At 44.4% G+C, this 25,337-nt stretch overlaps 2 protein-coding genes across 5 annotated transcripts in view; one reads left to right on the top strand and one right to left on the bottom strand.

The window, feature by feature from the left end:
- Window positions 1-9,939, top strand: part of CFAP100 (cilia and flagella associated protein 100) — a 25,299-nt gene extending 15,360 nt beyond the window's left edge. For all 3 annotated transcript variants that reach the window (XM_035106495.2, XM_060271397.1, XM_060271396.1), the window contains 7 exons: window positions 676-844; window positions 1,633-1,699; window positions 4,236-4,387; window positions 5,291-5,426; window positions 5,646-5,848; window positions 7,335-7,428; window positions 9,611-9,939. In XM_035106495.2, the coding sequence (XP_034962386.2) occupies window positions 676-844; window positions 1,633-1,699; window positions 4,236-4,387; window positions 5,291-5,426; window positions 5,646-5,848; window positions 7,335-7,428; window positions 9,611-9,724 (935 nt within the window). In that variant the 3' untranslated portion in view covers window positions 9,725-9,939. The remainder of the gene's footprint in view (window positions 1-675; window positions 845-1,632; window positions 1,700-4,235; window positions 4,388-5,290; window positions 5,427-5,645; window positions 5,849-7,334; window positions 7,429-9,610) is intronic.
- Window positions 9,503-25,337, bottom strand: ZXDC (ZXD family zinc finger C). Of its 2 annotated transcripts, XM_060271394.1 has the most exons (10): window positions 24,062-25,337; window positions 22,455-22,607; window positions 21,451-21,529; window positions 20,913-21,043; window positions 20,171-20,341; window positions 18,392-19,077; window positions 17,489-17,573; window positions 15,375-15,529; window positions 13,476-13,577; window positions 9,503-13,154 (listed from the first exon to the last, which is right to left on the bottom strand). In XM_060271394.1, the coding sequence occupies exons 1-10, from the start codon at window positions 25,335-25,337 to the stop codon at window positions 13,068-13,070; spliced, it is 2,925 nt and encodes a 974-aa protein (XP_060127377.1). In that variant the 3' UTR covers window positions 9,503-13,067. The 2 variants fall into 2 exon arrangements, 1 of the variants encoding a protein (XP_060127377.1); XR_009557096.1 differs by lacking the exons at window positions 9,503-13,154; window positions 13,476-13,577 and having other exon boundaries at window positions 15,477-15,529; window positions 18,243-19,077.

Raw genomic sequence — 25,337 nt, 5'->3', positions numbered from 1 at the left:
GATAGCAAAACAAGGAGGATTTAACAGCAGACTGAAACCCGTAAAGGAGAGTCGATTTGGTATCCAGGGGCAGGCAGTTTCACAGTCTGGGTGCCACAGCTGGTGAGGCCCTGGCAGGGCTGGTGTGTACATTGAAAAACAGGGACATGGGTGGTGCTGTGGTCTAAACCACTGAGCCTCTTGGGCTTGCCAATTGGAAGGTCAGCGGTTCAAATCCGCGTGATAGGGTGAGCTCCCATTGCTCTGTCCCAGCTCCTGCCAACCTAGCAGTTCAAAAGTACACCAGTGCAAGTAGATAAACAGGCACCGCTGCAGCGGGAAGGTAAACAATATTCCATCACAGTGTTCCATTGCGCCAGAAGCGGTTTAGTCATGCTGGCCACATGACCCAGAAAGCTGTCTGTGGACAAACACCGGCTCCCTCGGCCTGAAAATGAGATGAGCGCCACAACCCCCAAGTCACCTTTGACTGGACTTGACCGTCCAGGGGTCCTTTACTACATAAAAGCTCTCTCATGACACACCATTAGGCTCACCTACCTGTAAGAAAGTCCTGTGAACTGTAGGGATAAAATATGTATACACCTCTGCTCAGAAGGAATCCCCATTGAGTTCAATTGCATGAAATGTATTTGTCTGTACAACTTAAGGAGCATTTTCCCATCTCCTGCTCAGGCCGGGATTGGCAGCAAAGGAGAAAAAGCCGAACACTGCCAAAGCATTCCAGTTTTGACCTGTCTGGAACAGATTTGAGCTCCTCCAGGACTCAAAGCCAAGTTTTTTCTAGAAGGCTCAGCCAGGTGTGTTCAAGGCAGAACCTCAGATCCCAGCTTGGCAAAAGATCGTAAGTGTGAAAGGGGAAGGAATTATAAAGGCAACATCAGTGGCCTGCATACAATCGTGCCTGTGACTTACTTAAAATAAAAAATAAAGCTCAGTCTGGAGGCCCTGCCCAGAGGTGCCAGGTTGGCAACTCTTGGTGAAGTGATGAGGCTGGTAAAATGTGGCACACAGGAAAAAAGAGAACTTCTGTAATAAAATCTGCTGGTGTTACACCCACATTTTAGCTTGAGAAGGGTAGTGACAAAATAGCTAAGGGATCTAACCAATTTACTCTACAATCCTACACTCACTTACCTGTAAGTCTAATTGAACTTAATGAGACTTACTTTTGAGTAAGCTAGTATAGGCTTGCAGTTAATTGCGATACAGTGGAACCAAACTTCGGGTTGTGAAAGCGGCAAACCCGGAAGTATTTTTCCGGGTTTCGCCACTCGTGCATGCATAGAAGCACTCTACATGCATGCCCAGAAGTGCTCTGCCGCATCAGACACATGCGCGGATACGCTCTACCGCCTTGTGTGCGTGCGCAGAAGCAGTCTCTCCGGTTGCGAAAACTTCGGGATCCTGCCCGCAACCAGAGACACCACTGTATTTTGTTTTCGTTGTGTGATTTATTTTCCACTGTTATAATAATAATAATAATAATTATTATTATTATTATTATTTACTTGCCACAAGCTCTTGAAAGGGGCGGGGCTAGAAACTGATTTCTATTGTATTTTTAAATCTCAAGTTATCCATTGTACAGTCACTTTGTGCAAGCATCTAACTCAGAAATGACCTTTGCAGGAGCATTGCAGGAGACAGGGATACTCCAGACAGGGATACTCCGTCTGAAGATGAGGACGACGACGAGGTGAGTAACCTCGAATCCAACACATTTAACGTATTCCTTTTGATTTACGAAATGGGGGTTTGCTGCGTGTGGTTCGTTTGGCTTACTCTAAAGGAAGTTTCATTAAGCTCAGTTAGACTCACAGGTAAGTAAGTGAGCGTAGGATTGTAGTGGAAATTCATTAGAGCCCTGAACTATTTTGTCCTGGAGCTAAATAAAGCCTAACGAAACTAAATAAGACATCATACTACAGTTTGTATTATTTGGTAAAGAGTTAAGCACAGTAAAGCATAAGGTTACCAAGCAAGACCCCTGTGGTTACTAGGAGTCCCTTGGACAACAATAGACGTGGCCTCTGACAGCCCGGTTGCAGCATCTCAGGTCCATAGCTGCCAAGTTTTCCCTTTTCTCGCGAGGAAGCCTATTCAGCATAAGGGAAAATCCCTTTAAAAAAAGGGATAACTTGGCAGCTATGCTCAGGTCTGAGTTTCAAGGTCTGAGCTTCTGGGTTGAAGCTTTTCCAGCTCTGTGACATCTGGGGCTTATTTCTTATACAGTGGTACCTCTAGTTACAAACTTAATTCGTTCTTAACTAGAGGCGTGCTTTCGCTTTTTTTTTTTTTGCTGTCGCTGCGCCACAGGCACACGATTTCCGTTCTCATCCTGGGGCAAAGTTCTCAACTCGAGGTAACTCTTCCAGGTTAGCCGAGTTTGTAACCTGAAGCCTTTGTAAGCTGAGGCGTTTGTAACTCGAGGTGCCACTGTATAGTGTTGCACTATGCTGGCGAGGCTAATTGGTGTCTTCATATCCACATCCATACCCTCCAACATTTTGTGGCAAAAATTTGGGGCATCTTCTCCCCCTCCATCCCCATATCCATCATTCGCCCCTCCCTGCCACTGACCCCTTCCTTGCTCACTCGCTTGCCCCCTCCTTCCCTCTCCTCTCTTACCTTTGCTATCTTTCGGCTTCCTGCTCATGAGACGCAGCATGGCCGGGTGCAGCCTCCGGGAAGGTCGCCCTACCCACCCCATGCTGTATTGGGAGATGCAGCCCGCACCACATTGTGAGACACAGCGCAGCCTGGAGTAGCCTCTGGGGAAATTGGAGCATCCCGGATTGGTATCAGAAGCCAGGGCAGCTTCTGTTAATTCAGGATTAAATCCTGAATTAAATGGGGACACTTGAGGGGTTAGACACCACTGGCATTAACATTCCTTAACTATCCTGATGACCCTGGCACAAAAGCAGCAGCGTGAGAAATGGACTCGGCCTATTTCAAAAGGATATCCACCAGCCAGCTGGTCAGTTTCTCATTTTGATCCTCCCTTTTAGCCCGCCACTCATTTCTGCTAATTAAATGCTGACTACAAAGAAACCGGGGACCCAGGTGGCGCTGTGGTTAAACCACTGAGCCGAGGGCTTGCTGATCAGAAGGTCGGCGGTTCGAATCCCTGTGACAGGGTGAGCTCCCGTTGCTCGGTCCCAGCTCCTGCCAACCTAGCAGTTCGAAAGCACGTCAAAATGCAAGTAGATAAATAGGAACCGCTACAGCGGGAAGGTAAACGGCGTTTCCGTGTGCTGCTCTGGTTTGCCAGAAGCGGCTTTGTCATGCTGGCCACATGACCTGGAAGCTATACGCCAGCTCCCTCGGCCAATAATGCGAGATAAGCGCGCAACCCCAGAGTCGGTCACGACTGGACCTAATGGTCAGTGGTCCCTTTACCTTTACAAAGAAACCATACTAACTCCTGCAAGGGTAGGTTACAATAGTAGGATAATAGCAATGCAAGACTAGGGCCCAGGCCTGCTCTTAGGCATCAGACCGAAGCATGAGAGGGGCAATTGCAGGCATCAGTGTAACTCAGGGGTCAGCAAACTTTTTCAGCAGGGGGCCGGTCCACTGTCCCTCAGACCTTGTGGGGGGCCGGACTATATTTTGAAAAAAATATATGAACGAATTCCTATGCCCCACAAATAACCCTGAGATGCATTTTAAATAGAAGCACACATTCTACTCATGTAAAAACACCAGGTAGGCCCCACAAATAACCCAGAGATGCATTTTAAATAAAAGCACACATTCTACTCATGTAAAAACACACTGATTCCCGGACCGTCCACAGGCCGGATTTAGAAGGCGATTGGGCCAGATCCGGCCCCCGGGGCTTAGTTTGCCTACCCATGGTGTAACTGCTCAGTATATCAAAGGTGTATGGGGATACACATTTTATTTGCAGCAAAGGAGAACATGCATGCTGTAGTTACCCGTATATTCCGGCGTATAAGACGACTGGGCGTATAAGACGACCCCCAACTTTTCCAGTTAAAATATAGAGTTTGGGATATACTCACTGTATAAGAAATACGACCCGGCGTATAAGACGACCCCTGACTTTTGAGAAGATTTTCCTGGGTTAAAAAGTAGTCTTATACACAGGAATATACTGTAACCGTATAGTATCTAGGTATCAATACACTCATCTCTCCTGTCATGCATATTCTCCTGTGTGCGTAACAGAAAGGACTCCTTGATGCTAACACTTTCCTTTGCAGGAGCCGGTGTTGTACTTCACAGATCCACACCAACTGCTGAATCTGTTCACTGAGTTGGAAGAACAGAACTTGTCCCTAATTCAGAATTCTCAGGAGACAGAGGAAACCCTCGATGAACTTCGGCATACCTTGGCTACTACGCGGAATAAAATGTAAGTGATGAAAGGACGCTGCCCTCAGTGAATTTGCACAATACATAGATGTTGTTGCATTGTGAGTAGTTTCCAACTTATATTATCAAAATCTATTCTGAGAAGCATAGACTGGAAAAAGAGGGGGGGGCAATTCATAGGACATATGACCAGTTTCCCCATTAAACTTTGGAGAGGGGGTGTTTCTCTGTGATAGAATCCATGCAACATTCATTCATCCAGTGCCAGATTTACATATAAGCTAAACAAGCAATAGCTTAGGGCTCCACTCTCTTGGGGGCCCCCCAAAAAAGGGAAAAAAACTGGATGTGCATTTCCAAAATATAAGATAAAAAACAAATAAAATAAAACCTACATACAGCAACAGTGTTTTGTGTTGTGTAGGCTCCTATGATGTAAGTAATGGGCCCCTCCTGCTAGCCTTCTCCCTAAAATATCACTGGTTTGCTCATTTCTACATATAGGGTGCCTACATTCTGCATGGACTGGTTGCATGGCAACATGTGCAAATGGCTTTAGATACCTATTAGGTCCATAAATTACCATATAGCATATATTCAGCACAAAAAACAGCAACAATTTGTTGTTGACAAAGGACAGCTGGACATATAAAAGGCCCCGTTATCTTCAGTAGCTTAGGGCCTCATCAAACCTAAATCGGGATCTGCATTCACCTCATGAGAAGCTTGTATTAGGATTCCCACGCTTGCATAATAGAGACGTCATTTCTCCATGCCAAAAGAATCCAGATTATCTAATATCTGTTTGGTAAGAAGCTGAATGTAAGTGAAGTATCATAGTTAACCTGCCTGCAATTGTTGCACATGATTAGCACATGGTGTGAAAATAAAACATATCAAAACTCCTTAATTTTTTTTAAAAAAATGTTTTCTTCTGAACCAGGGACCGTGAAATAGAGCAACTGAAGCTGCTTACAGTCACTCTTCAAGCCAACATTGTCAAAGAGGAGGAGACTGCAGCAGACCTCGAACTCAAATCCCGAGTCTTTTCCTTTGGAGAATACAAAGCTGACGTTCAGGTATGTATCTGAATTAAACTGATGACTAAACAACCTTGGCCAGGAGAAGAACAGATATCATGTGCCCGGAGACTGTCGCTGACGGGAGCTTGACACCTTTTTCTCTGGTGTGTGTGGGGGAATAATACTGGAAGTGTTACTCCAGAGGAACTGCTGCAGAAGGAATGTGGTAGTTCCAGTCCCAGGTTCGTGGAGGTTAATACTGACTCCTGCCCGCAGGACAGAATGCTGGTGAGCTTGCATCGAAAGGTGCTGGAAGTCTACCGGCGCTGCATTGGGGAAAACGAGGCAAACCTGGGAACCCTGCAGATGCTAACGGTGATCGAGCACCAGCTGGACGACTTACTTGAGTGCCTGGAGAGGGTACCTCCAGCCAAGATAGAAGCAGCCGAGAAGGCCAAGGAGAAGGAGCGAAGGATGAGGTCTGACAGGGGCTGCCCACTTCTTTGGGGAAGGGGCAGAGGGAACTTTAGGAGGTTGGGGGAGGAAAGCACTGTGGGCACCAGCCACAAAATGACTGCCAAGGCGTAATACAAAACAGCCACCCCATTTAAAGAAGAGACAGCACCATCACTACCAAGGGGGAAAGGGCACCTCATCACCAGGCTCACTCAAGAGAGAAGCTCTTTGTTCTTTGTTCAGAACAGGAGCATAGGTGGTGGTATTATTATTATTATTATTATTATTATTATTATTATTATTATTATTATTATTGCCCCAGCCACACTGAACGGCTTCCAACATATATAAAAAAAACCAAAGAAAACCTGAAACATTAAAATGCTTCCCTGTACAGGGCTGCCTTCAGATGTCTTCTAAAGGATTTATAGTTACTCATCTCCTTGACATCTGCTGGGAGGGCGTTGCACAGGGCGGGCGCCACTACCGAGAAGGCCCTCTGCCTGGTTCCCTGTAGCTTCAATTCTCACAATATATATGGGCATGTTCAACGTAGGAGAAACTGAGCCAGTGCAAATAAGATCTGAGCAGGAAGAGCACACCTTCCGTCTTGTAGATTTACGAGGGCATATTTCCTGGGTACCATTCACGGATGCTATTGCAGGTACTAGTGAGCACCCTGACACCTGCAGGCACCATACTGCCTTATTGTCTCCAGCCGAAGTAAGAACATATAGAGAACTTGACTTTTGGCGGCTCTGTGCTGGCTCTGCAAGGGAGGCAAGGCCTGCCAGATAGTTAGTTGCTTGTCAGTCTTACTGTTGAAACATACTTAAAACTAAATCAGTTGATCAATTGCACCAATTTATTAAAAAGTGCAATTTGAGAAATAAAATTAAGGCACAGAGAAAAAGTTCACCCCGCTTTTGAAGGCTGAACCACAGCTGCACAGCTCAGAAACTTGTGACGGCAGATTCAGACTGAAAACTTTGAACTACCTCTGTTCAATTTACTTGGACAAGAGAATGTGCCAATGCAAAGTTTTCAACTGGGATTTAGAGTGCTCTGAATACACAATTGTTAAGCTTTCTCCTTCTGGTAGCAGCTGTCTTCCTCTAATAGACAGGGTCTTTTGTCACAGCACCCCATAAAGAGCCAAGGGGCTGTGTCTCAGTGGAAGAACATCTGCTTTGCATGCAGGAGGTCATAGTTTTGATGCCCAGTGTCTCCAGTTAGGGCTAGGAGAGAAGGAGTGTCTGAAATTCTAGGAGAGCTGCTGCCAGTCAGTGTAGACAGTACTAAGCCAGATAAGAAGACAGCTTAGGTTCCTAAGGGGCTCCCAGCAAAAAAAAGGGGGGGATGGCCCCATTTTTGTGTGTACATGGAAGCACTTGGCATGGAAACGCCCCAGTCCCAGTGTTAATTCAACTTAATAGACATCTAATTAGATAAAGTTGGCTTACATGACGTGTTCTTCTAGCCCTTAATCTGTTTCATTTATTTTGCCAGGATGAGAGAAGAAAAGATAAGGCAGCAGAGGCAATTGCAGGAAGAGAGGCTGCAGCGTGCACTGGCAAGAGCACAAGCAGATGTTAAGAGAAAGGTAAATCCAGCAATTCCAGACAACTGGTCCTTGTGCAATTCCTTGATTTCAGAATTGCAGCCGACACACAAACCTTTCTGCTCAGTGTTCTGTCCAGTTCCACGGAACGGTGGCTATAAAAAGGACAGGGCTTTTACTGAAACGCTGCCTGCATCTGCCCATTGCTCGGAAGAACAAGGGATGTTTGCCCAAAGAAACTTCTTGATGGGCAGCTTCACTTGCAACAAGTGCACTTACTAAGAGGTTGAGCACTCAGCAATTCAACAAGTTTTCCTTAGGCTTGCTGAGAAAAGCATGGGTTGTTGCACAGGGTGCATCTCCGCTCGGGGCATCCCACTTCCTTTCGAGGAGCTTGTAAAATATAGATTGCAGTTGCATATGCCTGGGATGGACTCAAGCAGCAGTGGTGCTGGTGGTGAGAGGACAACAGTAGGTGGAGCCCGAGCCAAATGATAAGTCTGTCCAAGATTCTAGCTTTGTCTGTATCCTCCCTCCTTCCCCTGGACTAGGGTTAGATAAATTCTGGGAGAGGGTTCCTGCATTGCAGGGGGTTGGACTAGATGACCCTTGGGTCCCTGCCCACTCTACAATTCTGTGGCTACGCTCTGCCTCCATATTCAGAGAGCTCCTGTATTTGCGAAGATTACTAGATGAACAATAGAATTCTGCTTGACTGGGAGTTACATATTTTACTTTGTAATGCAGAACAAGCCGTGCTGACCAGGCAAAGCTGTTTTTAGCAATTTGGGAGCCAAATAGAAAGAAAAATGGGGGTGGTGAATTTCATAGAAATGGTCTGGGAGCAGCTGATGATTGGCTGATCTTGCTGTTTTTACAAGGTGACCAAATGTTTGTCCTCCCTCCAGATGTTTTTAAGCACCTGGTAGCAGACAGGTTATCTTCTCTTAGACCTCAGCCATTTACTGGGGCCTAGGCTGCAAAAATGTCTGTGGGAACCTGCTGTGCACTTATAGCTTCTCTGTGCTGCCTGCTCCTTTATCAGTTATTAATCCTTTAGAGACCTATCAACTTATGCCATTACTGCTGAGCTTACACAGGAGCTTTTGAGGGGCTTTGTTGTAAGTCCAAGTATACAATGCTCACTGGATCACCCCGTGATGTGCTAGTTGAAAACCCTGTGCAGTTTTAAGAACAGTAGGATCTTTGAAGCTGAAAAAAGCAGGAGCTTATCACATCTACTTAGAGCAGTCTCACCTTTCACTTTTCATCTGCTGTTGTTTTTTAAGGCACTTTCATGAGAAGCTGCCTCTTGAGCCAGAGTAATGGGAATGCAAAGTTGGACACACCGATTTGGCAACCCCCCCCCCCCAATAAGCCATGGCTGCAAGGTGGTGTAGTGCCAAACCAGCTTGGGCATATATGGCTGAATGGTGCCATTATGGCAGCAACAAATTCAAAGAACCCACTGTGATGCTCTGAGTTCCTATCTTCCCTTTGCTTGCTATTGAGTGCGCTTTCCGTTACAAAAGATGTAGTTGTAGCACGAGGACAATTTTGTCAACTTTCTCTTGCAAGAGTTGCTACCTCAAAGATAACTTCTGATAGCAGTGTTAGTGCCAGACCTCCGTCTCCCTTTTGCATGCCTTCTAAATCAGGTGCACTCAAGAATAGCAGCAGCATCTTAATTTGCAGCAAAGTGCTAACAGGATAATGAACCATTCTAGAGAGGGTTATTGGGTAGTTAGGAGGGAGTAGCACCACATACTCTGGGAGAGGGGAACGTAGAATTAAGACAATGCAGCATCCTACAGATGTTGCTGGACTCCAACTCACATCATCCCTGCCCGTTCATCATACGAGCTAGAGCTGGTAGGAGTTGGAGTCCACCAACATTTGCAGGGCCACAGGTTAGCCACCCCAAGGATAAAGTTGCAGTTGTGCATCCTTTCTAGAGCAGCTACATGCGTTAGCCCTTTCGCGTTTCTGCCTTCAGAGAACCATTAAGAAGAAACCACACTAGTGGTGGTTCATCTTTTTCTTCTGCAAAGAAAAACCAAATACTGCAGTTGGCTCTTCTTTTGCATTTGTACTTTTTAAATGTGCTTTTTTTAAAAAAAAGTACACTTAGAGCTTATGAGTTCGGTATACAGTAGTTTTAAATATCGCAATTTGCACACCACACATGAAAATTACTAATGCCTGTCTTTAATGTGTCTTTTAGTCTGGCAGAAGGTTGGTATTCCGGTCTGAGCCTCCTGCCTACAAAGAGAAGGAAGATGAGGACCAAGGACTTATAGACAAGGAAAAGGAAGAGCTACTCTACTACTTTACTTAACAGCCCCGAAACCGTAAGAAATGGTGGAGAAATTTTTTGGTAGTTAGTACACTTTATCAATAATTTGTTCACTACTTTAATCCCATTTCCTCATTCTGGTTACATGTACAGCCCCCAGTAATCCAGGACAGATTACAAGTCAGCTTGTACACTGCTTTTAGTTGGACAATTCAGTTTTGCCTTTTTGTAAATAAAGCTGCTTTTAAAAAATCTAACAGGCCACCATGGTGAGCAAGAGCAAGCAGTCCGATGCTTTGATTTCAGTCTTGAGCCCTGGAGATACAAAAATGAAAGGATTTCTGCTATTCAGAGATTTCAAGTCTCCAAAATTAGAAAGGTGTTTACAACTTTGCTTCTCTTGCAGTTAAGCAGCAGCATCCTGATTGGAAACAACAAAAAACAACTGAAATGGAGAAACTGGACATTAGGATTTTTTATTAGTCCCTTTGTCTCACCAATTCTTTAGATGTCCAATGCCAGCAATGGACTTAGGCAGAATAAATCTGATGTTGACCTTTAAGCCCTTACCCTTCAATGTTTACTACAAATTCCATTGTAGGAATTTACAAAGCCAAGTACAGTAAATGATTTTTTAAAAAGTAGACATGTTTACAAGTCTCAGGGAAAAAACAACCCACATGTGACTTTTTCATAACTCTGCAAAATAGAAGCACCACGTTTTGATGGGCCCAGTTCATACCCTTACCTAGGCTGTGATCCTTTCAGCAGTAAATGAATGTGTGTGCTGTCCCCACCCCTCCCTACATCCAAGGTGACTGCTTACCAGGCACTCTATGTAAAAAGCTGTAGAGGATTTCTTCTTGCTCAAGAAAGGGATGAGGGAGTAGAAAGAACAGGAGATGAAAAGGCCTCATCACAGAGCAGCCCAAGTTACCTCTGAGGATCACTGCCAAAATGAAGTGTATGAACCAACCCCACAGAATAAAGAATTTGAGCTGACATTTTTTTTGGGGGGGGAGCCTCCAATGCTCTTTTAAGCAAAGTCATACATTTGCAGACCACTCACAGAGTCTTAGTTTCTCTTAAACTGAACTTTAGTGAAATAAAGGAAGGTTGAATGAGTTAGCAGTTTCTTCACTCAGTTCATCTAAGGCAGTGGTGGAAAACCATAGTCTCTTCTGGGCAGGCTGCTAAGCGCCACCTGCCAGCCTTGAGTGGAGTCAGAGGCAAAAGTTGGTGGGGGGATTAATATTCATTTCACCTTTGTACAGTAAGCCAGTTTCCACACACTATGAGTACTCATAGCAGATCCACTGAAAATAGACATGACGTGACTTAAGGTTATCAATGTCAGTGCTGCTTCTTGGAGTAACTCTTAGCTGAATACAACCTGCTCCTCTCGATCATCCACCCAGGCAAACAAGAGGCATTGTCACGGTTCAAGGATACATTCCAGCCATGCAAAGACTCAAGGGGGGGGGGCTGGTGAGGAATGTGGCCTGGAGCCAGTCCCAAGGGCCAGAGAAAGAAGCAGGCGGGCAGGGCAGTATTTGGCCCCATGGTTCCCCATCCAGATCTAAAGGAAGCAAAAATTAACTATAGTTCTTCATTTAGTGAACTTAGTATGACAGGGAAAGGCAGTAATCAGGTAAGTTATACCACTGGCAATTAAGAAATAAGCTAGTTAAGAATATTTTTTTTTAAATACCCATAAATTAAATCTGAAGTGATGTATAATCAGTATAAAAATGCCTTAAAAATTTCAGGGAGGGGAAGTAAAAAGGCACAGGAATCAGTACATTTCCAATTACTTAATCTTAATTTGGAATGAGCTTATGGAAGAAGCGATGCATGGTCCAATAATACCAAAAAATCATTTCCAGGGCCATTCTAGTCATGTTGTGCTCTTGATTACATGCTATGGAGCAATAATAGGTTCAAGCAACACATCTCCAGGCATTAGGGATGTACCAGGAAAATCTTCTGAAAAGATGAAAGAAATCTTGGTATCCAGAATGCTACCATCAGAGGCCCTTGGACCAGCTCACCTCATTGCCACTGCTGCCAGGTAAGTCTGGGTGGCTGCAGAATTAGTCCATTCCAAATTGTGTATGGGCTTCAGAGGCATATAGGCCTGGAGAAGGGTCCAGTCTGGGGAACTCTTTCTTATCACCACCACTCATGCTTTTCAGCTAGCTACCTTCTTATTAGTGCATCCCATGACTTCAAATAAATATATGCAAGGTCAGATCACAAGTGTTCATCTGCAGGATATCATACTTTGTAAAAAATAGAACTGCATATGCACGCTCACACTGCAGGAATAAAAATTCATACATACACACGCTGCTTTTTAACAAAGTCCTATATATAGATATATATAATTTTACAGCCTTGTGGCACATCATGAAAGGTATGTGTAAAATTCCAGCCTGAATGTTTGTTGTTGAACACCAAGGTGTTATATTCTATGCTCAACTGAAATCTTGACATTTCCTTTTTAAAAGTCTACAGAACTATTTTCCTATCAACTAAAGTAAAAAAGGCAGGCTCCTATGTAAATTAAATATGCACTTTCCTTCTGGGTCAGTAACTCACCTGCATCTCACATCCTATGACACTAGCTGGAAGCTCTTTGCTCAAGTAAATGGCAACATGGACCAAGAGTGCAATCGTATGCACATTAACTTGGGAATAAATTTATTTCCAAGAAAACATGCATGGGACTGGGCTATACATAATGAAAGTGGCAACTTCACAGGAATTGGCAATACTGTTTTGTATTACTGTAAGCATATTCAAGGGGTAAGAATGAGTATCTGCTAGGCAGCCTCCTCAAAGGTAGAAAGTGTATACTGCACCATATCAGGGATGGAAGGAGCAAGGAACTATATGGTCCAACTTCTGCTACTCCCAAGAACTGTATTATCATTCTACAATTATTTCCTTAAAATTGTATTCAATGTTAACAGTTCGATAATAAACACTTCAATGGCCTTAACTGCTCTTCCTCCACTCAAGTCCAATATTCAACTAGGGACACTCATTATGTGTATGGGTTTTACACTGCCAAGTGTAACTGTTGATACTGCAGAAGTATAATCACAGCATGTCCATTCTAAGATAGGGTTTCAAAACATCCACTGCATAATCTAAATAATGCTTCCATAATCACATTTTTCTGACCACAAGACAGAACATACCAAGATCTCCAAAGCCTTATCAAATAAAATTTACTGAACAGGTTTCCATTGCACGATAACCATCAAGTAAGCCAAAAAGTAGCACTGATGTGTGCCCACTCCTATTTTTTCCTTCAGAAGTAGGAACAAGCTTCTGTTTCTCAAGATACTGTACTTGAATGTTTCTGTCCGCAGCACAATCATTCAAGGTCTTGTAGATTAATGGTGCTTCCTGTAAACTGAGAATTATCAGAACTGGCATCCTCTTCGGTAGAGTTGTGTGGCTCCTGTACGAAAGCAGAATAAAAAAATTCACACAGTGACATAGGCATTCCAATTTCCAAGGTTCACAGATATATATGGCTAATTTAATAAGCTTCCAAATTCCATCTCTGGGAAGATCACACACACTGGATGATTTTAAAAAAATCATACTCTTCTACAGCCTGCTTTTGGTCTTTTACCATTTATCCATCCAATTTTAAACAAGCAAAAAAAGCATTCAGAAAAGGCATCTTTTAAAAACTTATGGCAGCTGTCAATTTGTATCACGCAGGGCAACCGGAATTTGTGTTGGTGTCTCACTTTAAAACACAAAGGGGTTGTACCTGAAGGATATGAACAGGCAAGTCTACTGTCAGCTGAGAATGTGAAGAAGAAGACTGAGAACTGAGCTGAAATGGCAAATCTCCCTCTCCTGGGGAATCATCCTAAAGAGAAAGGAGACAAGATCAGTTTCTAGCCACAGAAAAATCCCAATGACAACCTAGTCTTCTGCTACAACACATGGAAATATTTGAAAGTGGCAACATGTCTAATTATCTATGCATTTTTAAGGCTCTCCATCCTGAAAGTAGAAATCTTAATTATTTTAATGAAATATGTAAATATATAAATCATGCTGCCACCCAATTATGGCCTGGAAACTATTTACAGTCATACCTTGGTTGACGAACACCTTGCGACTCAAATGTTTTGGCTCCCAAACGGCACAAACTCAAAAGTGAGTGCTCCGGTTTGCAAATGTTCTTTGCAACCTGAACGTCTGCAGGAGCTTCCTGCAGCCAACTGGAAGTCACACCTTGGTTTCCGGACGTTTTGGGATTCAAACAGATTTCCAGAATGGATTCCGTTCGACTTCCAAGATACCACTGTACTTGAGTTACTTTATTCACTATAAGCAGACAGTTATTAAAAGGTAATATTCATCTAGCTTATTGTTCCATGGACACCATCCTCTGCATATACTAAATCCAAAAACAAGAGAATACTTTATACAACCATGTACTGATCTAAAAAGTATTCCTTTGCTAAAGGAAGGCTTTTTGACCCAGTGGAGCTTTCAGACAGCAGAACAAGGATTAAGGAAATCTTCAGGTACCTCCCCCTCCCTATACCACCACTTCTTATGCTGTTCCAAAGGGCCCAACCCCCCTAAGCACAGTATGGGGGAGACAAGAGGGCTACAGGGGGAGAAAGAACCACTGAAGATGGCCCTGTTACCCTTTATGCCAGGCATCCCCAAACTGCGGCCCTCCAGATGTTTTGGCCTACAACTCCCATGATCCCTAGCTAGCAGAACCAGTGGTCGGGGAAGATGGGAATTGTAGTCCAAAACATCTGGAGGACCGAAGTTTGGGGATGCCTGCTTTATGCTGACTGGAGGCTCAGCTGGATCAAAGAACCTTCTGTCATCGGACACCAACTGGATACAGCTGACATACTTCAGTAGGTACCCCAACTGAATTAAATGGGATTTGCATACTAGGAAAAGCATAGTAGGATTAGGCTGTAAGCCTCTATCAGACTCTATAAATACGAATCAAGGGTGAGCATTTTAATTCTTTCAAGCTGTCTCTTCCAAGACCACTTTCTATAAAATGACTTATCAAATGCACATCAAACCTGTTTTTATTAATCGCCATTCACAAATTGGTTACACTTATTTTAGACAAAGGGGTCACTTCACCTGGTACATGCCAGTCTACTGTATACCCGTTCATCTTCCCCCCTCCACCTTGACTTCACCACCAACTGTTTGTTTCAATGTGTTGCTGCCCATTTACTGTTTTGTTTTAACATATTCCCAATCCATTTCACACATATATATTTCAACAGTTTTCATTTTCTGGAAACAAGTGAGGGGAGGGGTTATCATGTGATGGGTAGAGAAGGGATTTGAAAGGTTGAGTTTAATCATCAACATCAACTTTTATTTGTATCCCGCCTTCCCCGGCCAAGACTGGGCTCAGGGCGGCTAACATCAAATATATAACATTGGTATAAAATCAAACAATAATTAAATTACCTCCTAAAAACAAGTCAGGATAGTTTGCAAGTTATTTTCTAAACACCCTCCAGGGATGCTGCATCTGAACTATATAATGGATCATCATGCACACTAAGAACCAATTACCAGTTGCATAAAAGTAGATGTACAGTGTACATTTCTAAATACATAATTTAAAAATGAAGTGTGTAAACGAAGTCAGATAGTGAATTCTTACCTGAAGTAGCTGGATTTGAACAAACTGTGTACCAGCAGAGGAATCTCTTACTGTTAGGTTTCCATTTGGCAAAACACTATTGCATGACCGATTCCCATGGTTAGAAGAACTAACTTTATCACTTTTGCCTTTTCTTATGCCAGAGTTAGGGCTTCCTGAAATAAAGTAATTGACATGTGTGTAATACAAAGTCATGTTCCAAGTAATTGAACATATGTACTTCTAAATAATGTATTTCAAAAAAGCTTTTAATATAACAATATATGCTTCTCACTGAAGAAAGTAGTTAATTAGCTAGTAGTTAATACTACACATGGCTTATAAAAACATGGAGCTGAGCTGAATCCTGCTATCCCATTAGTGGAACTCAGCTCACAGAATCCTGTACCGCATAGCAGTGTTCAAAACTCCCATTGTTCTGGGTGCATTTTGCGACAGGGAATTTCATTAGTGCAAGCAGTTTCTAAGCTCTGGGTGCAGCACTGCACCTAAGATTTAAGATTAAAATTGCAGAGTGGAAGGAAAAGAGGACTTTTTTCTGCCTCCCCACTTGTAGTTACTCTCTGAAGACTGGAGAAGAGACCCTCGTAAGAATATTAGGGAGGTGGGCACAGAAAGAATTAGATCATGTGAAAAATGATAATAGTATTTTAGCTGCATTCTTTCTTTTTCAGCCTTGTATTCTTGTTATAAAAAACATTCCGTTCTAGTGCCTATATAACCTAGGTTTAAGGTGCCATTTAGCTCCTAGCTTTCATATCTCAGTTTCTAACACTGCCTCATAGAAAAAAGGGGTTTCCTCCAATGCTATTTTGAGGAACCAGTCTCTATCCCCCATATACTCCAAAAGAAGTGAGGGAACCTCTGGAACAACAGTGGGAAATTGGAGAAAGTTACCTCCCTTTCAGTGAGCTATAGCTTCTGAAGGATCACCAGTCCATTCACTCACAAAAGAACTAAATAACTACAGTGGTGCCTCGCTAGATGAAATTAATTCGTTCCAGGACTCAATTCGTCCTACGAAAAGTTCGTCTAGCGAGGCACCATTTCCCATAGGAATGCATTAAAAGTCAATTAATGCGTTCCTATGGGCTCGGGGGAAACTGGTGGCGGCGGCGGCGCTTGTTCTCTTGGCTCGGGGAAGGCAGGCAGGCGCTTCCCCGAGCCAAGAGAGCAAGCGCCGCTGCTGCCAACGACAGAGCCGGATCGGACAAAGCTTCAGAACGATCCTGCGCCTTTCCCCCACCTCTGCCAAGCCCCATGCCGGCGAGAAGCGGCGGCGGGGGAAGACGTTCCCCCGCCGCCATGTCTTGCCTGCCTCCCCCGACATGGAGCGCGGCTTCGGGCACCTCCGAAACGGCGCTCCATGCCGGCTGTGCACGGCAAGACGCGGCGACGGGGGAAGACGTTCCCCCGCTGCCGTGTCTTGCCTGCCTCCCCCGACATGGAGCGCGGCTTCGGACACCTCCGAAACCGCACTCCATGCCGGCTGTGCGCGGCAAGACGCGGCGATGGGGGAAGACGTTCCCCCGCTGCCGTGTCTTGCCTGCCTCCCCCAACATGGAACGCGGCTTCGGACACCTCCGAAACCGCGCTCTATGCCGGCTGTGCGCGGGAAGACGCGGCGACGGGGGAAGACGTTCCCCCATCGCCGAGTCTTGCCTGCCTCCCCCTTGAATTGGGGAAGGCAGCCAGCGAAAACGTCCCCGCACCGGCGCGCTTTGGCTCCAGGTGTGATTATAATCAATGTGTGCATGCCCAAGGGAGGATTAGTAAACATGGTCAGGATTGGGTGATAAGGGTATTTTACAATTACCATTTCATACAAAAGCAAACATTTAAGAAACAGAGAGATTCATTAAGCAATATTTCCTCGTACTTCAGTGTTCTGTCATCCATGTGTGCTGCAGAGCATATCCACTACTAGAACATAGCAAAATTACCCCAATTTGAGCAAGTCTTCTAAGAAGGGAGGCTTTATGCACTAGAATAGCCCCAAACTAACCATGATACTACCTTAGTAATCTATGATGGCTTGTACCAGGCACACACACGTTTCCAAAACAATTTCACTTGCTAAATTGCATCCTGTGCTGGAACAATTATATACTCACCTATGTCATTCCCATTTTCTTTCTGTTTTCTTTTCTTGGCAAGCTGAATGGCTCGATAATCTGTTCTTGCAGACCCACCACTCTCCTAATGAGAGAAGAAGGTTTATGCATGTCACCAATACAACAGGATTCTTAGGATTTTTAGGTTCACATTTCAGACAATATGCTTTTCCAAACATCACTGAATATATCCCTAGAAGTCTCCCTGCATGGTCTGAACTTTTTTTATGCTAATCAGCTTAACAGTTTAATGGGATAGTGATGCAAGCATAGGGATATGCAATATTGAGGTCACCCATTTATCTGACTCACAGGGGATTGGAAGTACTGTGTTAAGAAGACTACCACCGAAACCCATTTTGGAAATGCAGCTCAAGACTATGGTCCTCTGTCTTCCTCAAACTACGGTAACATGAGTGTTTAATTCAACTACCAATCAGAAACCCTATTTTAGCTGCATGTGGGATAAGAATAATAATAATGTAAGGCAAGGATCAGAAAAGAAGGAACTCTTCAAGATACGGAAGTCCATTTTCCTTGTTCTGTAAGCAGCGAACGGGGCACTCCTTTTTATTTAGTCAGTTCCAAAGTCAACCATCACTCACTTTCAAGTACTTACAACAACTTGGGAAGAGAGGTTAATAGCACTAAGCTCCAGCTGGGAAAAGAAAAAGCAAACTTTCCTTCAAATGTGATGTAGAATGTGTAACTGGGTTTAATACTTTCACAGGCAACCACAACTTATACCACTTACGTTGTACAAAATATACGACGACTTCGTTCGTGGCAGACATTCCACAAACCCATTTGATCTGGTAGAAAGGATGGCTCATATACGGCAATATAATATCCTCAAAGCTAAGATACTAATGAAAACTACAGTTATTGAGAGCTACTGCATACCAGAAAGGAGCTGCCAGTCACCGTGCTCAGATCAGTTTCTTTCTGTGCACTGTAACTTCCTGGAGGGTTGGAGAACACAAACTGAGTCACCACTTTACTGCCTTCTTGCTGTCCCACAACATCCAGGCTAGGAAGTAAAGTTTGCTCTGCTTTACTTGGAGCCAGTAATTCAGATGCATTGTTTCCACCAAGGCTGCTTGAAGGGGTTAAAGTGGCTGTGTCGACTGACAGGTTATTACTGGAAGTCAAACCATGCAGGTCTTGACTGGAACTCCTTGTGGACAACGATGCTAGGGAGCCTAAGGCTTCTGCATTCACGGTCTGTACATCATCCAAATTTAAAGTGCTTTGCTGTAAAACTGTGGCAGTGGTTCCCAGCAGAAGAGAGCTGTCCAGGCTGTGTGGAATGTCACTGCTAGCCACTAAAATCAGTGGGTCAACCGTCTGACCAAGAGAACTGCTACCAACAGAAAGATTGCCTCCAAGCGTGGAGCCCACGGAGGCAACATCTATCGTGAGAATTCCAGAGTTTATCAGAGCCATGTCTGTTGAAATTCCAGAGGTGTTTCCAGAAACACTGGAAAAAAGGGACACAAGGTCCACATTGCTGAGGTCACTTTGTCCTGAACTGGCAAGTTCGCTGCTAGGCGTGAGGGAACCGATAGTTTCCATCTGATTTAAGAGATCTGAAACAAAGATTTAGCATGTTAGTACCACTGTGCCCATGGAACATGGGACTCAAAGGCCAACAATGAAACCCACCTGCTGCCTCTACTTCCAACTTGGCTGCCCTGCCATTCCTCCAAACATCCTGCTGTTTAACATCCAGCCAACATCCACCTCACTTTGCAGAAGCCAGTGTTAGCTAGGACCCTATTTCTGCTTGTCACTATTCTGGTCTGTCCTTTCGGATCATTTTCATGTGGTCAGGGTGCCACATACTATGAGAATGGCTTGAATCAGTTTCCTGTATGTTATGCAGACTGAGAGGTACAAGCTGCATTCCCCCAGATTCTGGCACCATTACTTACCACTCAGTTTGGCTAAGCCACATAGGAAACAAATTCATGCAGTTCTCACAACCATGTAGAGCAGGCATCCCCAAACTGCGGCCCTCCAGATGTTTTGGCCTACAACTCCCATGATCCCTAGCTAACAGAACCAGTGGTTGGGGAAGATGGGAATTGTAGTCCAAAACATCTGGAGGGCCAAAGTTTGGGGATGCCTGAGGTAGAGCTTCTATCATACAAAAGCAATTTTCAGTGGCAAACAAGCCACTAGTTACAGTATATTCCTGCGTATAAGACTACTTTTTAACCCAGGAAAATCTTCTCAAAAGTCAGGGGTCGTCTTATACACCGGGTCGTATTTCTTATACAGTGAGTATATCCCAAACTCTATATTTTAACTGGAAAAGTTGGGGGTCGTCTTATACGCCCAGTCTTATACGCCGGAATATACGGTATATGGAATTGATCATAAAGTGTCTGGAAGGATGAGATCAATGTCTGAGAAAACCACAAGTTGACACCAGTATCAGTCACTGCTCCTGCTATAAGTTAGGAAATACTATTATAAATTAATGCCCACCTTTTAAAAGGATGCAACACCCCATAGTAATTAAATGGCAAGGACTTAGGAGAAAATCATTTGAAACCACAACTTACTGGGCTTTCTAAAATAACCACTGTTTCAATACCAAAAATAAAGATATTATGCTTTAGATATAACACATACCAGCCAAGACTTATTGCCAAGCAGTCAGTCAACGGGTCATACCTGCACTAAAATTGTGTTGCTTGACCATGTGTGTTTTCATACTATGCTTGGAAGTGAACAATTTATTACAGCTGGATACAGGGCAACGTGTCTTCAGTGAATCCACATCCTGGAGGTGTTTTTTGGAGTGAATATACAGACTACTACGTGCTGAGAACTTTGCACAACAACCTGAAATAAGATATCAAAGTTTAGATACTGTCCCTTAATTTACATTTTAAACTTATATCCTCTTTTCATTTAGATGCCAAAGGCAATTATCAGGATTCCCATTCCACAAAATTATCTGTGTCGTGATTTTTTTGTATGTATTGTCATAAAAAATGTGGAAATGTTAATAATACAAAGTAATATAATATGGAAAATCCATTTAGACTGCAATCCTATAATCACTACAGTACTTGAGAATAAGCTCCACTATAGGACTTAACGGTACTTCTCAGCAGACGTAGGCTGTTAGTGTGGAAACCTTAAAATGTCACAAACAAGCATTTATACGGTAGGGTATTCAAAACTGCCAGAACAAAACAAAAAAACACCTTTTTAAAAAGTAGTTTTGGAGGGGAAAGGGTTTCTCCTATCCATGCTGTGCTATGAACGTGCTTTTCTCCCCATTGTACAATTCAACAATTCAAACCTGATGCACAGAGCAGCTGCCATCTTCTCTAATTTAACCCTCTCTGCATGACTAGGAACAAAGGAGATAAACACAAGCATACAAGAGCACATATACAAATAATACCTTCTACTGGACATTCAAATGGCTTTGTGCCAAGATGAGTTATACTATGGCCTTTCAAGTGTTCAGCTCTTGTGAAGGATTTTCCACAGCCTTCTACAGAACATGTAAACCTTCTGTCATCTTCATGTTTCCTACAAAAAGAATTAAATAAATTCAATATAAAATACAAAGGGCACTGGCATCAATGATTATAGGTTGGCTCCTAATCATTTTAGCTGAACATGTGCATATTGTTCTACTGTACTTGGAATACTTAGACCAGAATTCCACAATCTGGTACCCTTCAGCTGTTTTAGACTACAACTCAGATCAACCCCAGCCAGCGGGACCATGCTGGTTGGGGCCCAACAGCACCAAAAATAATCTTCCAGATAAAATGCATATGCCTTTCCCATGGGAAGCAAAGCTTATTTATCTTATTGTATTCATCTCTTTCCCTTTGCGCACCCTCCCAACTTGTTATTTTCCCCAATGAAAAAGTTTAAAGTGCAAGCTCTTTGAGGACCCCTAAACGGTCATGTACTGTCAGGTAATTTACCTTTTGTGCCTTAATAGCTTGGACATGCTAGTGAAAGACCAGCCACAACCTTCAAAGTCACAGATGAAAGGTCTTTCACCTGGAGGAAAGCAAAAGAAATTTTTTAAATAAAAAAACCAAATGCAATTACACGACATTTCTGATTTAAGAAACCCACAACTCCTCACACTCACATGTTATTCAGGAAGTCTAATAATTTTATGTTTACTACTGATTTAATTATTCTGTTTTGTGCAGCTTATGAGCTACTTTGAGAACCTTAGCTAAAACCAGTTCATTAAATTTTAAAATAAATAGAAGAAACATTCTCACCCATCCACTGACCCTTCTGCCTGATTCCTCTCTTGGGTTAAATAGCTATTGGTTCTTTAACACCAGAGATTCAGAGCAAGTCATGCATATAGCTTACTGTTCAGGGAGGCTTTTAATGTTTAATAGATTATTGTGTTTTATTTTTCTGTTGGAAGCTGCCCAGGGTGGCTAGGGAAGCCCAGAGACGGCCAGATGGGCGGGGTATAAATAATAATAATAATAATAATAATAATAATAATAATAATAATAATTATTATTATTATTATTATTATTATTATTATTATTACATTGCTCAAAATGCTGCTAACCCCAGGCAAGCGATATGCACAGTTGTTTAAAGGACACTCTCCCTATAAATCTGAAATATAAATCTTACTTTTATCAATCAAACATTAAGTTCTATTTGCTTCCACCTCCCACTCACTTAAGCTCAAGTTTGCTGGTTTTATTTACCGTAAGTAGAAGTTTACATGCTACTCAAGCTAGCAAGCTAGCAGTGCACACAAGGACAACAGAATACCACCAGGATTCAAGTAAATCAAATAGATTGGGGGAGGGGAACCCACACACAAAACTGTGTTTATTCCTTAGTACCACAACTCCATCTAAGAATCAGGGACACATTTCAATTCAACATAATCTGTTTATCTATTAATGACATACCAACTTTAACTAATGCCCTAGCTTCACACCTGTGTGACTTCTCATGTGGATTTTCAGTCGGCAGGCTTTGTCATACTGCTTGTTGCAGCCGGGGAAGGAGCAGGAGAACAGTTCTTGTTCCCTGAAGTGGATTCGATTATGAGAAAATAATGCACTCACTGTTATGAAGGTCCTTTCACAACCTAGAGAAAGAAGGAAGAACCAAACTGCTTTAGTGGAAAACACCATGAACTACTAGAATATATTATTATTATTATTATTATTATTATTATTATTATTATTATTATTATTATTATTATTATTACCATGATCTAGAAAAGTTCGTGGTAATAATAATATCATTTAAATTGTTTTAATGTTGTATCTTACTGTGTATATTATGTTGACATATCATTTCTAAGTACTATGGGGGGGAGGATTGCCTGAAAAGTGGCCTACAACCCCATTAAGTAAGTAAGTAAGTACCTCATTAAACTATGAAGGCCTTTCTGGGAAACTGTTCTGGACTGAGTTTATTTCCAATACAGTACTGCAATGTACTGCAGTATAATGTCACAGCTGAAGTTAGTTTCTTGCATCTCCTTTTCACTAGCACACTGCCATTGTTATACATCACTCTGCAATTTCCCTTTCTTCTAAACTGGAGTGCAAATTTTCTTGTTGTTTCACCAACCTTTATTCTCCAAATCTAATATTGTAGCATTCCAGCATGGTAATCGGTGAAAGTTTATTATGAGCATTCAAATGTACAGAGACAATGTACATGATAGCTAATCTAAAGTAGATTATCTCACAGTACTAATTGCAGAAAACAAACAGATGAAGGCCTTCATGTCTGCCTTCTGTGCTTCTCTCTTGGGAATAGAATGCTGAAAGTTATGCACAATTCTAAATATTACAGTGCACTTATATTGAACCCCACTACAGGGTCATTCCATATCAAGTGATCCAATTTTTTTTACCTCATGCCACCCAATTTTCTTAATATTTTGTACACTTGTCGAATGATCAAAACTAAGTTTATATTTAACATTTTAATTTTTTTAAGTGTACAAAATATTAAGAAAACTGGATGACTTTAGATAAAAAAATTTGAATCATTTGATATGGAATGACTCTACAGCATTGTGGATGTTCAGGCTTGGATTAAAACCCTCACTTACCTGCAAAACTCACAGAGTAATTTCGGGTCTTATCACACTATTTGTAGTCTATCTCACAAGGTGCCAAAAACACCTAATGAAGAGGGCAGGGCAAAGTATTTTTTTTAAAAAAAAGAGATTAGTACAGCATGGGGCTACTGAGATTAGGATTCAACTCTCTTCCGCTTTTTCCACTGTGCAAAACAAATCCACATTGCACATTTAAAGTGCACGACTTCTCCCCAAAGAATCCTGGGAACCGCAGTTTGTTCAGGGTGCTGGAACTGGTGACTAGAAGCTCGTTTCCAAGGATTCTCTGATGGAATTCGTGCGCTTTAAATGTGCAATGGATGCAGCCAGCAATCCGGGGGGTGCTGCCTATCTGCAAGTCCAAACGGATTTTGAGGCGGGGCTCTTACCCAAGCCCGAAAGGCCGAGACTTGTTGACCTTTGCAAAATAAGCGGAGGGAGAGTTAGAGCTGCCGGTTGCTTACCTGGATACTCGCAGCGGTAAGGCCGGTCGGGCTCCAGGTGGCTCCTCCGCTGGTGAGCGCCGAGGCGGGCGGCGCTGGGGAAGCGCTGCCCGCACGCCTCGCACTTATGCGTCGCCTCCTGCTCGTGGGCCCGGCCGTGCGCCCGCAGGTTGTAGATGGTGGTGAAGCGCTTCGAGCAGCCGGGCGCCGAGCAGGCGAAAGGCCGCAGCTTGTCGTGCGAGTGGAGGTGGCGCCGCAGCTTGTAGGCCGTGGCGAAGGCCCAAGAGCAGCCGGGGACCGGGCAGCAGAAGGGCCGCGCCGCCCGCCCGGAGCCCGCCGCCGCCGCCGCCGCCGCTTCTTCTCCCGCTCCTCCTCCTCCTCCGCCATCCTGCGCCGTAACAGCACCAGCGGCGCCGCCGTGCGCGGACAGGCGGTGTAGTCGCAGCAGCTGCTTGCGGGAAAAGGCCTCTCCGCAGCGGGGCTCGGGGCAAGAATAAGGCGCGGGAGTCCGAGACGGGCCTCCTCCCGAGGCCTCGTCGGCAGCGCCTGAGGAGCGCAGCGCCTGGGGAGGAGGAAGAAGCGGCACGGGAGGCGGAGGCGGCTGCGCGGGCCCGCCGAGGCTGAGCAGCCCGTTCTCGAAGCGCACCAGCAGGCTCTGGTTGTTGATGGTGAGCGTGCCCGAGAACGAGGAGCCGGCGGCGTCGGGGTCGTCGTCGTCCGCCGCCGCCTGTCCGCTCCTCTCAGCCACGGGCCCAGAAGCCTCGGCCTCGAGTGCACCTTCTCCCCCGCCGTCGCCCGGCTTCTCCTCTCGCGGAGGCTGCGTCGTCGTCGTTGTGGCGGCGGTGCTGGCGGGTTCCTGCGAGGGGCTTCCGGAGGCTCCGCCCCGCACCAAGTTGAGCACCAGCAGCAGAGCGTCGCTGTCGTGCGGCTGCCCGGGGCCCGTGGGCGGCAGGGCGAAGGCGCTGCTCGCGGAAGGTCCCTGCGGAGGCTGCTGAGCGGCGGGCGGCGGAGGAAGAGGGGGAGGAGGCGGCAATGGCGGCGGCTGCTGCTGCTGCTGAGGCGGTTCCGGCGGCTTCTTTCCCTCCAGGAGCAGTAGCACCGGGAATGCCACGTCCAGGCCCCAGGCTCCCGCCGCCGCCGCTCCTGCCCCTGAGTCCCGAGGTTGAGGGGGTCGGCGGGCGGGCCCTGAGGAGGAAGCCCCCTCTCCAACGGCCGCGGAGCCGCTGCCGCCATGTTGTTGGTTGCCGGGCTCGGGCCGGGCCGCCTCCACCACGGCAGGCAGCCCCTGCGTTTCCAT

The sequence above is a fragment of the Zootoca vivipara genome, chromosome 2, assembly GCF_963506605.1.
Source record: "Zootoca vivipara chromosome 2, rZooViv1.1, whole genome shotgun sequence".
Lineage (NCBI taxonomy): Eukaryota > Metazoa > Chordata > Lepidosauria > Squamata > Lacertidae > Zootoca > Zootoca vivipara.
Note: the sequence above shows the minus strand (reverse complement) of the source record. Positions and strands in the feature narration are given on the sequence as shown.